General features: G+C 40.9%; 1 protein-coding gene across 1 annotated transcript in view; it reads left to right on the top strand.

Moving 5' to 3' along the window:
* The first annotated feature begins 7,680 nt into the window (after positions 1 to 7,680).
* The window catches only part of myo10l1 (myosin X, like 1), a 78,709-nt gene continuing 72,693 nt past the window's right edge, over positions 7,681 to 13,696 (top strand). Inside the window, exon 1 of the mRNA XM_049597000.1 lies at positions 7,681 to 8,154. Coding sequence (XP_049452957.1) covers positions 8,134 to 8,154 — 21 coding nt within the window. The 5' untranslated portion in view covers positions 7,681 to 8,133. The remainder of the gene's footprint in view (positions 8,155 to 13,696) is intronic.

The raw sequence follows: 13,696 nt of genomic DNA on the forward strand, positions 1-13,696 counted from the left end.
TATAAATATTATTATTATTTAAATTTATGTTACAGAATTCTAACTATCTTTCTTTTCTTGTTTTTAATTTTCTCTTTTTTTTTTAAATTAATTTCTTGCTATTTTTGGGGGTCATTTCTTTTTTTGTTGCTCATTGCCTTCTCCCTATATTTTTTTTTTAAAAGAAATCAAGCCAATTTGCTCAGGTTTCAAAGGGTTAAATTAGACCAGACAATGCATCTCTGTCTTTAAAAGTCAAAAGAGAGCTTGTTGAGGATCAGATTTAGCCCCCAGGCCTTGTTTTGGATTGCCCCATTTTACCAGTTAACCAGAACAAAGTAAGGCTGATGATCAATCAGGGCATTTTTTACACTGCGTCCCTTTAATTCAGCGTGTCCTCACAGACCACCATAAACAGATGTGTCTGCGGGGACAGAGTCGGGTCACAGGAGAGGGGACACAGAAAGAGGTTAATAAATGAGGAGAGATTTATGGATACGCTGGTTATAAAACTGATTAGCTGTGACATTGTGAGTGATGCCTATTAGTGCATGCAACATATGACATGCACGCACACACACGCCCACACACTCACACACTAGATACATGTGTTGAATTATATGCTTGTGCTATGTAAGTGTTGTTTGTCACTTCCATAGATATGCACATACAGATGAGGGGCTCAGCTTTGAGCTCTTCAGTAATCTGCCTGCGTTTTCACTAAGAACACCCGAGGACCTATTGATGAGCTGTCCACATCACACACTTCTCTCTGATTTACAGCCCACACACACTAACACCCACACATATTCAGTTTGACAGTAAGAAGAGAAGGAGACATCAAGGAGAAAGAGACAGTCAGAGAGCTGTGGTCAGATGAGTAAGCAGAGTTCTGCTCCTGACTCGCCGGGAACAAAATCTATCGCACAATTCACCGCTGAGGGTCACTCAGTCCTGGGGTTGTCATGGTAATGAGAATTTAATAGCCCAGACTTTCTAACGTTTGTGTATTTCAAAGCATGTGTGTATACATGTGCATGTTGGATGAGCTGGGTCGATGGCTTTTAGGCATGTTATCATGGGCAGCCCCCCTCTGCCTTTCCACTCCAGGGACTTCTCTCTGCAAATTTGTGTCTGTTGCATTTGAGAGCTATTGACCTCCATGCAGACCTAGATCAAAAGTAATGTTAAGAGCGCTTGTTTTATACACCCTGGAGTGCCAGCCGGGAGGGGTTTAGGGCAGTCCTACAGCCAGTCCTCTCACTGATGATCTTGTTTGCTCATGTAGCTCACACAGAGCCATCAGTGTTAAATTGAAACTGTTTCATAAACAGTTAAAACCTCCTTGCAGTTGCTTGATGATGTGATTAAGCTCATTAATTTTCTCTTCATTAACTAATTGATTAATCAACTAATTGTTTCAGGTCTGATAAACACAATCTGAATTGTTCCCGTGCGATAAACCGCCCTCATTACTTTAAAACAAATGCCTAAAAATAAACTCAGTTGCATCTGCTTTCAGTCTTTGGTGCTTTTAGAATTTAATTTGCTGCGTATCCTGAATGGTTATAAATGCACTGTCTATGCAGAGTTTTTCCACTACGGCTAGATTTTTTCCACTACACTAGAATATAAATCTCCTTTTTTTCTCACAAAATGACCAGTGATGTCAGAGTCCTGCAGAGCTCATTAAATTTTAAAAGAAACACTTCTGAGGAAACAACTGAGATAATTTGAGAGTCCATTATGATTTGTAAACGCCGTCGCGGGCCACTTAATCAAGCTGACAATGCTGTAACCTCTGTTAGCCCTGTGTCAACAAACTGCCGCTGGTGCCTGAATGCACCACGACAATATGACACCAGCAACTGTTTTTAGGTAATGTAACTGAATATGTGCAGTGACTTGTAACTACCAACAATGAAACATCTTTTTGACTTGATCTTTATATGTATATTTAAATAGATTGATCAACTGTGCAATACACTCACAATAATGTATACATTCATACTAGTTTACTGGTATTGACAATAACTGTGATATTTAAAAGTGAAGTAGTTACACATCTGATAATATCGTGTATTCCATCCAGTGCTTCTCAAATCATTTCCCCTTCTTTCTGGTCTCACTTTGTCTCCCCTCCCCTGTGCCATCTGGTTCCCTTTTCACCATCCATTAGGTGTAATTGCTCTTTTTGTTTGCTTTTGTTAGTTATGGTTACAGATTCTCTCTCCACCTCCTTACAATTTAATTGTGAATGTAATGTATTTGCAAAAAAAAAGAGAGCGAAACAAAGTTAAAGATGAATTTCAGTGATAGAATAATTTCATTTATTTATTCTTTCACATTTTCTATTGATACCGTGATAATGATGTTATCCTGAATTCTTTTGGCCATGATAATCATGTACTGAAAATTTTATCTAGTGCTAGCCTGAATTTATACTGCACATTTCATCTTATATACTTATTTAATTCTTATTTATACTACTCTTGCATGTATATTTAACACACTTCTAGATCATATGTCCAGGCCAGCTGTGAGGAAATACAGGCAGGAGAACAATATTTTCACAGGTGGGGCCCTCATCCACACCAACCAGAGGTGGAGGGTCCCCATACCTTTTTATACTTCCTGCAAATATAACCCATAGCAACCCATGCAGTATAACATGGTTAGTACCAATGGATGCCTTAGGTCTTTCAGTTTAATATGATACCAGTGTCTTCACCACAGCTTTAAAACTGCGCGTGATACAGCAGGTTTAATTTGTTAAAAATGACTCTGCCTCACTTCTCACCTTCAGCTCTGCCTGTACCTGCTGCGTCTTCACATTTTTCTGCCAGACATTCGTCTATTGCCTCTCAACTCCTTTCATTTTCTTGTTCACTCTGTACAAATAGCAGTTCACCTCACATGTTTTCATCAGCAGCACTTGTGAGTTCTGTGCATCGTGCACCTGACCCATGTCAGATGGACAGCACCATTTCACAATACCTGCGGGGGAATGGGAGTATCAGATGGCAAGTGTTTTAATGTGTTTTAATTATAAAATTACATTTATTTATCATGTAAATACATATAACTCTTGATTTAAGTCATAAAATGTCAATAAGTAAATTGTTGAACTTGATCCCATATCAGGGTCAACCACAGACCTTTTTATGGTCCCCCCTTGGCCTTTGGCCGGGGTCATCTGTACCCTTTGGTCCCGCCTGTCTATGTCTAAGCTTTTTTATTTTTTTTTATTTACACTGTGGCTATATCCTCCTGAGACCCTGTATCCTTATATGATGACATCACATTTTTGGTTTCCTGCACCGTATAATTCATTCTACTTAGTCTGGGGCCATTTAGTGGCCATTTTGGTAAGCAACCGGAACCAGGGCGAGAGAGACAGGATCCGGAATTCGATGGATGCGCCTTTCCGTCAAAATAAAAGCACCAAGCTAATAAAAATGCAGTGGAACTTTTTAATTTAAAGAATATAATTTACAAGAAAAGCCCCAAGCCATTAAGTTAGCCTTTTTCTTTTATTGTATTTAATTGTATTACAAGTTATTGTCTATTTCAGTTGCCTGTTTTATTTAATAGGCACTTGAGTTTTGTTCATTATACCTGTAGTTTGTAAATGCATTTTTTCGATAAAGTTTGGGGCGGTGGGGGTGGAAGAGAGACGAAAACTGCGTGATGCTCGCCACGTAGCATGCTCTATCAACCAAGTTTCTTGAAGAACCTCTTCTAAAACAGACTGTTGTACGTTCATGTTTAAATGATTAAAATGTATCGATCGTGGTGACAGTCTTCACTCTTCTTTCTTTTCCGATTCAACTTTCCAACGTGGAGAAACCGGAGATGGAAATTGATGGTGCGCCAGAATTTAAACTTTTAAACTTAAACTTAAATTTAAACTTTGGTGAACACTTTTACTTTGGTGAATTTGGTGAATTCCAGATCCGGTCTCTTGACCGGAACCAGAATCCAGACAAAATTCAGAGTGAATGGAAACCAGGCTCTTTGCTGTACATGAAGAGCCTGGTGACACCAGGCTACATTCTACTTAACTTAGACCTGTTGTCCTCAATCGTGGACACTTTTTTGTGCCATCTAGTGGTAGTAAGAGCACAATACACTAATCCATGAAAAACAAGATGGCAGCCATCTCTGCCAAGTCAGTCTGCAGTTGATCCCAACACAAAAGTGGACAAGGTCCAAAACCTGATCACATTTTGTGTTTGAAACTTGCTTATTTATGATTAATGTTTGTAGTTTGATATGGCAACACATTTGACCAATTTCAGCAACATTAACAAGCTAAGACACTGTTAATTAGGAAGTACTCATCTGAGGACATTGGGACTTTATTATTGTGGACAATGTTTAGTTCTTATACTCATAAGGTCCTACTGATTCCAAACAGCTAGGAGAAATTAAATATGCAAATCAAACAAAAGTCCTGGTCTCAGGAGGAAATATTGTAGCATATTTGTATGCATTTCTTATTTTCTCTCTCTATTGTGTTAAATATTGTAGCATAATGCACATATTACTCCTTTTTGGGTTAATTTTTCACATAATTTCTCCTTAAAAGCAAACATATTTTTGTGTCTGTACAGAAGAACGCTGTATAACCTAGTTTGTTTGTTGTGTCAGTGTGACAGTATTGTTTTGGAGATCTTGTGGTGTGTATCAGGGGGTTTGGTTCATGATTTGTATCCTCTGTTTACCCAGCATATGATAGTTTAAATCCATACACTACTCCTCCAGTTTAAGTCCAGACAGTCTTTCTTACAGTTAAGCGTTTGCATGGGCTTGTGATGAAGTGCTGCTGCAGGTGCTCCACACAGTAAAAGACAGTATTAAAGATTATAAAGCTCATGTCTCATTTCCTGAGTGTTTGTGTATGTCCATATGTGTGTGTGTACCACTACAGACACACACTCTTCTAATAAAAAAGAGAGGCCCAGTTGTTGGGGCTGTAGCTTTTGAACTGTCCCAGTGATGAAGATGGAGGGCACAGTTAAATAATACCTCCAGACGTGCATATAGGAGGCCCCTTCTATACCTCCAGGGCTCCAGGGGGAACAGGCTGAGCCTCACAATGCTTTACCCCAGAGAGGCCTCACCCTGCTGGGCTCCTGATGGCTGCACCTGGCCCCTGCAGCTTCTGAGCAGCAGAATAAAAGCACATACGGTCCACATCACATAAACCAGCTGTCTATCTATTTCTACCTCATTCAAACAAACTGGTATCTTTGGGGACAGTGTGTGTTATCCTTTTTTTCTCTGTTTTTCCCCCGATGTTCTGGTCCTGTGTGTGTATATGTGCGTATGTGTGTTGTGGGATATCATTTTTCACCCTAAAGGGGGTCTGAGTAACCCTGTAACCAAGCCTCCACCTCCTCCTGTGCAACGAGAGGTAGGCTTTTTAGGAAAGATCATACAGAAATATTAACTCTCCCCCCTCACTCTTCCTCTCTTTGTGTGATTTTTGATACACATTTGAGCGCTGCTGACAGCTCGTGCCTCGTGGCTAATTCAGACATCATCTCACTCAGTTAGCAGGGATTTCTTCTTCTGTGATGTTACATATTCATACCCACTCAAGCCAACTTGTCAAACTTCATTATTCCATCTTTTAACAGTAATTTTTTACTGTGTAATATACATGCCAATGTATAGGCACACAAGGAAATAAAAACTGTGTGATGAGTCAATGGGTGGATTACGAGACAATGAGCCTCTGGGCACAGGCATGCAGAAGACACACAGACTGTACAGTTGTTTGTCGTTGTCTGCGTCTCTTTGTAGTTGTTACACATCTCTCTGTGGTTTTGTGTCTCTTTTTGTGGTCATTTTGTGTCCAATCATGGTAATTTTGTGTATTTTTTTGTGTCTATGGTTATATTGCCCATTTTTGTAGTCGTTTTGCATTCCTTTGTAGTTGCTTTGTGTTTCTTTGTAGTAATTTTGTGTCTTTTTGTGGATGTTTTGTCCCTTTTTGTAGTCATTGTGAGTCCCTTTGTGTCTCTTTACAGCTGTTTTGCATCATTTTGTTGAAGTTTTGTGTCTCTTTGCAGACATTTTGTGTGTCTTTCTGGTTGTTTTGCCACTTTTTTGTAGTCATTTTGAGTCTCTGTGTCTCTTTACAGCTGTTTGGCATCTATTTGTAGTCATTATGTGTCTTTTTGTGGTTATTTTGTGTCTCTTTGTGGTTGTTTTGTGTCTCTTTGTGGACATTTTATGTCTCTTTGTAGCCATTTTAAATCTCTTTGTAGTCATTTTGTGTCTCTTTGTCATCATTTTGTGTGTCTTTGTAGCCATTTTAAATGTCTTTGTAGTCATTTTGTGTCTCTTTGTGGTTGTTTTGCCTCTTTTCATAGTCGTTGTGGGTTTCCTTGTGTCTCTGTGCAGCTGTTTTGCATCTTGTTATATTCATTTTGTGTCTCTTTGGTGTTGTTTTCCCATTTTTATAGTCACCATGAGTCTCTTTGTGTCTCTTCACAGCTTTTTGCATCTCTTTGTAGTCTTTTTGTGTCTCTTTGTGATCATTTTATGTTCCTTTGTAGCCATTTTGAATCCCTTTGTTGTCATTTTAGGTCTCTTTGTGGTTGTTTTGCCCCTTTTCATAGTTGTGGTGAGTCTCTTTGTGTCTCTTTACAGCTGTTTTGCATCTCTTTGTAGTCATTTTGTGTCTCTTTGTGGTCATTTTGTGTCTCTTTGTGGTCATTCTCAGTCTTTTCTGGTTGGTAGGTGTTAATGTGAGTGACATTTTACAGGTGAAGGCAAGGGGAGCTCTGACATTTTGTGCCCGGTAGACTTGTTTATTAATCAATATGTGGATATGTCACCCTTTGTAAAAGGTTTTTAAGTTGTAACAGAATACTTTGATTGTCAATAAATGGCTCACCAATGTTTTATTGATCACTTACAAGCATATAGTTGGGCTTTTGGATCATTCATGCAGGCAGTAACAAAGGGTGATAGACAATCAGATCTGTAGTTGCATATATTATTAAAGGTATTGGGCTTAAGTCTACGATCGTAAATGTAAGTAATTAGTAGGGGGTTCTTACGATAATGCAAGTCTGCAGTTATAAGTGTTAACAATTTGTTAATATTGAGTTTGGTCCTGGTCTGTTGCTCTTTTCAAGATGATTAGACAATTAGCAATCCATCGGAGGAGTCTTCCTGATGGATTAAAGAGCTAACAAGATAAATTTGGCACCAATAAATGCCAACTGCATTAGCAAATTATAATGAATCCATTAGTTACAACTTTTTATAAAGATGAGAGATTTTTTTTTGCACAAATCCTTGTCGAGGATCACTGTTGCATGAATTTAACAAGCCTGTACTGCTGATGAACAGTCTGCTTTACTTCAGGATCAGCACCTGTAATTGGGCCAAGTGGGACAGAGGGTCTGTCATCTGTTCTGGTCACCAACCCAAGCAACTTCTTTTTCTCCGGGATGGTGTATGGTGCTTTAGACAACACAAAAACTGTGCTGACTGCAGCAGAAAAAAATCCAGATGTTGTCAGACCACAGCAGCAACACCTCAGACCTATAGACCACCTTACATCTGCCCTGTGTGTGTGTGTGTGTGTGTGTGTGTGTGTGTGTGTGTGTGTTGGAGGAGGCTGTGCCTGCACCGCCCTGTCGGTGTGTGCGGTGGGCAGCGTCGAGCTTATCCTGCCCCCGGACTGGTCCACGCACTGTACTCACAGCCTCTCTCTCTCACACACACACATACACACACACTCATCCACACACACATACACATGCACATACACTGTCACAGTGAAACGAGGCAGGCCTGGAAAACCGGGGCGCTTCAATTAGCGCTCCACCGACGGATCCCTGGCGTGGACATTTTTAATTTTTCATCACAGCCTGCTTGGATTTTTCTCATGTGGATTTTTGCGCATAGAGCCCGGACTGCTGCTGAGGTGTGTTTGGGCGATTGAAGCATTTCGGAGATGAAGACAAACGCTCTGTGAATGGGAAACACCGGCACGGAGACACCGCTACCTTTCCCCCATCTTGACAAGCACGCTCACCCTTCCGTTGGTGAGATTTGCGCACACGGGACCGAAGCCGGTGTCTGCGCTCTGCGGGGCCGGGCGCGCGTCGTCTGGGAGGAGTAGGGAGGATGGAGGCGTTTTTCACGGAGGTAAGCTATGGAGAATGTGTGTCACTGTTATCGACATGAACATTAATGTCAGATTGAGCATGTCGCGGTGTGATACAGGCTACATTTGCACCGATGCACGGCCTGTGCTGCAAGATGCTTTTTGATTTTCATCGGGTTTGGTTACGGCAGGTGTTGCTTTTGCATCCGTCGACCGTTTCCAACAAAACCCTGGCCTGTGCTTTAACTGCATGTCTGTGTCGATTGAGAATAAACACACAGTTTATTTTATGATCACTGCAGAGCATCAGGGCCTGGCTGCCGGCTTGGTGAATTAATTCAGAGCAGAGCCGCAGATAAATTGGCCAAACGAGAGCTGACACGGGCTTTTGCATCCATACGGCTTGCTCCCGGATTAAAGCCAATCTGTTAACGGAGGGTAGACCGTGTTGACCTACAGCAACAACCCTCCCACACCGTGCTGCTGTGAAGAGACACTGTCTGTGCTTTTTAAGAGGGATGGAGCTGGGATCCATGGGTGGGTATGGGTCGGTACACGGCTGCGGGAGCTGGGGAGGGGGTGAAGGAGGAAGAGGGGGATGAGGGACGTTTGTGTGCATGTGTGTGTATGTGGATGAGCAGCCTAGGTGAGACAAATGATTAACAACTGGTATCTAATTGAATATTAGTTAAATCAGTTTATTAATTCAGCCTTCATTCCTCCACTGCCTGCTGGAGACAACTCTTCCCTTTTCTCCTCCAGCACCCTTATCTGATTCTCATAAAACCAAACCTGATGGGTTTTCCATTCAGATCCACAGTGTTCCAGCAATTCACCTCCTCTATATCTCCATCCCTTCTTCCCTCCATGTAGGGTCTTCATTGTACACTGTCACCCCCCTCAGGAGATGCAAGCTCTTACCTCTCCCCCCTCCCTTCATTTCATTTTGGTCCATACACACCATTCAGTGGCCCGTGTAACCACACAATCTCACAAAACGCCGTCTTGTCCGCTGACTTTGATGCCAATATCCGTCCTCTCCAAGCTACTTATCCTCCCCCCTCTTAAGTTAATCTGATATGGGTTTAAATGCCTCTCACATTGGCAGTGATGTCATGCCATTTATTAGTGTGTGTGAGTGGTTGTGCGGGTATTAAGTTTGTGCGAGTACCAGGGCCATGGTGAGCAGTGGTGTCCGAGGCCCATCGTTTTCTGGCTGTTGCTGGGAAAACTAGAGGTGTGATCAATTGTAGCCCAGTCACCTGAAAAAAAATGTTGGCACTGTAGATTTCTGGAAACCACAGATATGTAACATTTGCCCAGTTCACGTGATATGTTAATGTTTCATAAGTGATGTAATATATGGCCTGTCTTTGTCACTGGGAGGAGGAGGGGATGGTGCGTGGCGTGTCACCTTGGTGAGACGGCTGCCAAGTTGAAGACCACTGCAGACCCTTGTTTGAGACCAACAAACAACAAAACCGGATGTGATTTAGTGAGTCATTGTTGTGTTTCCAGCTTTTTAGGCACCAGATATGAGTGTTTTGTAGCGACCCACCACTGTTTGTCCAGTGATTTATCAACCACTTCACAGTGGTGTTTTGTAGCAACCCATCACTGTTTTTTCAGCAGTTTTTTAGGCACTAAACGTGGGTGTTTTGTAGCCACCCGTCACTGTTTATTCAGCAGCTGTTTAGGCACTAAATATGGATGTTTTGTAGCAAACTGTCACTGTTTGTCCAGTGACTTTTTAGGCACTCAGCATGGGTGTTTTTAGTGATTTGTCACTGTTTTTCAGCGGCTTTTTAGGCACTAAACATGGGTGTTTTGTAGTGACCTGTCACTGTTTTTCCAGCGGATTTTTAGGCACTAAATTTTGTAGCAACCTGTCATTGTTTGCCAAGTGACTTTTTAGGTCCTAAACGTGTGTTTTGTGGCAACATGTCACTGTTTGTCCAGTGGTTTTTTAACCTCTAAATGTGGGTGTTTTGAAGCAACTCATCACTGTTTTACCAGTCACTTTTTAGGAATTAAACTTGGGTGTTTTGTAGCGACCCATCACTGTTTAACCAGTGGCTTTGTTGGCACTGAGAGTGGGTGTTTTGTAGTGACCTGTCACTATTTTGTCAGTGGCTTTTTAGGCACTTAACAAGGGTGTTTTGTAGCAACCCATCTCTGTTTTTGGGGATAGTGCCAAGAAAAGTGGTTGTTTTTTTACTGAATCATTGCCTCTTTTCTAGCGGGGACTATGCCTCCAAAACTGTTTTTTTTTAAGCCAAAACACCATCTATTCCTAACCATTATCAATTGGTTTTTGTGCCTTAACTTAATCACACCAATTGTTGAAATGTAAAGTTTCAGTGTATCTGCTACAAATTCCTGTGCATACAACATATCCATGGTTTGCAGAAACATGCAATGCCAACATGTTTCCTGGGGATTGGGTTGTCCATTGAATCCTGGCAATAATCTAGATGATCATACCACAACAGCTAAGTGTAACAACCATCACTCCTGCTCCATTTCCCATCAGTCTGTTTGTAATATATTGATCACAGTATCGATTCCCAGACCAGCACATCACAAACCCTGCAGCCCCACCACGCAGCACAGACTCTGAGAGCCTATGTGAGACCTGAAAATGGAGTGACTTATTGAGTTATGATGTTCAGGCCTGCAGTCCTGCATAAGCTGCATATCTGATACCCAGAAACATGACTTCATGCAGTGGGGCGCTGAGTAATCAATCCTCTTGAGAGGTGTCTGCCCAACATCCACTTTAGTTTCATTCCTCTTCTATCTTCATCACTCCATCCCTCAATCTTATATCCCGTATGCGTCCCCCCACTTGTCTCTCTATCCCTTAAACCAGGAAGAGTGAACAGCTGACCTCCCTCTCTCAAGCCAGGCAGAAAACATGATAGCTGGCTGACCGGCCGAGCATGAAATGTCAGGTGGCAGTAGACTACTGTATAATCCCCTCATATTCAAACTGGATTGGTTAGTAGTGGGATAGTTGCAGTGACATTATGGGATCTAAATACAAACAAGAATAAGTCTTTTTCTGGTTAGCTTAGCTGAAAAACATACATGAGAAAAGCTAGAGGATACTACAGTAGAGAGTACAGTGAAAGCACTGAAGGGCCATTAGAATACTGCAGATTGTTTCGATGTGATCTTGGCATAAATGTCCTGAACATGGCCAAAATGTGATCTTCATGTACTACAATACAAAGTTTGGGTAATCCCTTCTTTGTTGTTAATCAAACTAATCACTACTGAAGCAAATCACAGCTGCACTCAGCTCCAATTGATTACTTTAGTACCAACCATTAAACTGTGCCTGCTCAGTAAGCCACTATAGTTAACTGACAGTAACTGGGTGTCAATATTCAGTAACAGCTAGGGCTGGGTATCGTTTAGTCAAATCACAGCACCAGTGCCAGTACAAATACCCTTAAATTGACACTGATACCAATAGAGTACTTCATTTGATACCTTTTTGTCCACTTCATTCGATACCCATCATGTGAATGGAAACATTCAGTTGTGTAAAATGCCACCAAACCACAGGCTTGTAGTACTGCCATACTTTGGAATGTTTTGGTGGAATCTCAGCACAAATTCTTCAAATTCACAGCACTTGACTTCACTGCACCACAGACTATGTCTTGTAGCTGCTTTGGAAATAGGCCAGTCACACATGTGTTAAATTAAAGAGCACTTGCAGTGATTGGCTGCCAGCAAAATCATACAAATACGTGGTAATTTTTTCTAGATCTGGGTACAAAAAGGATTGGATGCAGGTATAATTTGACTGAAGAAGTTTGGCTACTACTTGGTACTGGGTCATTGGTCGATACCTTAAAGGTATTGAGTACTGGTACCCAGGCCGTTAGTAACAACTAACCCTTTATGTAAGAACTAGTTATAGTATAGATTTCCAATCAAACCTTTTTTATTTTTAACTTAGCTAACTTTTCCTATTGATAAGCTAATCAGAATCAAATTCAGGGCATTGCCCAAAGTCAGTACTGCATTTTTATTATGTCAAAGTACCTTAGAATAGAATAAAAAAAGACAATCGAAGAAAAGTCCTTTAAGTGCTCAGAGAAAATGCAAATTTAAACATCTACAATAAGACAACTGGGCAAACTCCATCTGCTGAGAAGATCATAACGAAACTGCGACCATTCATAATGACTTTGCATTAGCATTGTTTTATCGACATTATTTTTCATTTATACAGAGTGCCAGGAATGAGTCCTGAACCCAGAAATGAGTTAGCATTGTAGCACTCCTGGTTAGGGTTGAGCCGAATAGACATAATGTGCTTTTTACGAGTACGATTATCATATGAGTAAAATGTGTCATTATCTGTGATAAAGGAAAATCCTCATTTGCATAGTGGTGTTTATTCTGTTACTCTTGTGATAAAAATGATCTGAAGCTCAATTCTGAGGCTGTTCTGTAAAGACTTTTCTCATAGGTAATAAATATTGCAACTTCTGATCAATCCATATAAATTTCAGGCTTAAAATAATAACTTCCAATTAGGCCCAACCCTACTTGTGGCATAAACTCTGACCATTCAGTGCACAGATACAGATAATTTAGTTGGTTGAACAGATACAGACACAGATACCGATAATAGTGTACTCGCTCATCCCTACTCCCGCTTCCCATGTCTTGAAGTCAGTGAAGTTTTTTGATGCCTGAAATAAGGTCTGTGGTTAACACAAGCTTGAGAGATTTTGCCGTTTTTTTTTAAGACATAAAATACGTAAGTAAATACCCTACTTGTGAACTTTGAAGCTTTCATGTGTCCTAAAAAAAGGTGGTTGCTAACATGCTAACTTCCACGTCAGCCTACAGAAAAACCTCATCCCTGGGGCACTCTACTTCATGCCAATAGAGTGCCGAAGTCACGCCCCTTCCAGTGAAGCTCATGGGACCTTAGATCGGAAAAAATATGAAGGGCAGTGAATGAGGAGAGAAATATTATCTTTTGGTCCTATTTGAGTTGTGACATGAAATCCAAATATGTCGTTAATGAATTTAAAACATAACTTTTAAGGTTAAGGAAGTCATACTTTGTGGTAAAACTGTTGACATATAAGCTTTTGAAAAAACGTAATTAGAAAGACTACACAGGAGGCGGTCGCGTATGTGACGTCATAGCTTTCGCTTGCTTCCAGCAGCCTGGAGTGACTGCAACCTGGCACAAAACACACAGACATCTTCAATCATAAATCGATTAATCATAAAACAGTGGAATTTAAGCGGGGAGACCAAGCTGCAGGAAGCGAGCGAACGCTATGACGTCACATACGCGACCTCCTCCTGTGTACTCTTGAGTCTTTCTAATTAAAAAGCTTATATCTCAACAGTTTTACCACAAAGTATGACTTTCTTGACCTTAAAATGTATGTTTTAAATTCATTAACAACATATTTAGATTTGATGTCGCAACTCAAACGGGAACAAAAGATAATATTGCTCTCCCCATTCACTGCCATTCATATTTTTTCCGATCTAAGGTCTCATGAGCTCTACCGGAAGGGGCGTGACTTTGGCACCCTA

The sequence above is a fragment of the Epinephelus fuscoguttatus genome, linkage group LG14 (assembly GCF_011397635.1).
Source record: "Epinephelus fuscoguttatus linkage group LG14, E.fuscoguttatus.final_Chr_v1".
NCBI lineage: Eukaryota > Metazoa > Chordata > Actinopteri > Perciformes > Serranidae > Epinephelus > Epinephelus fuscoguttatus.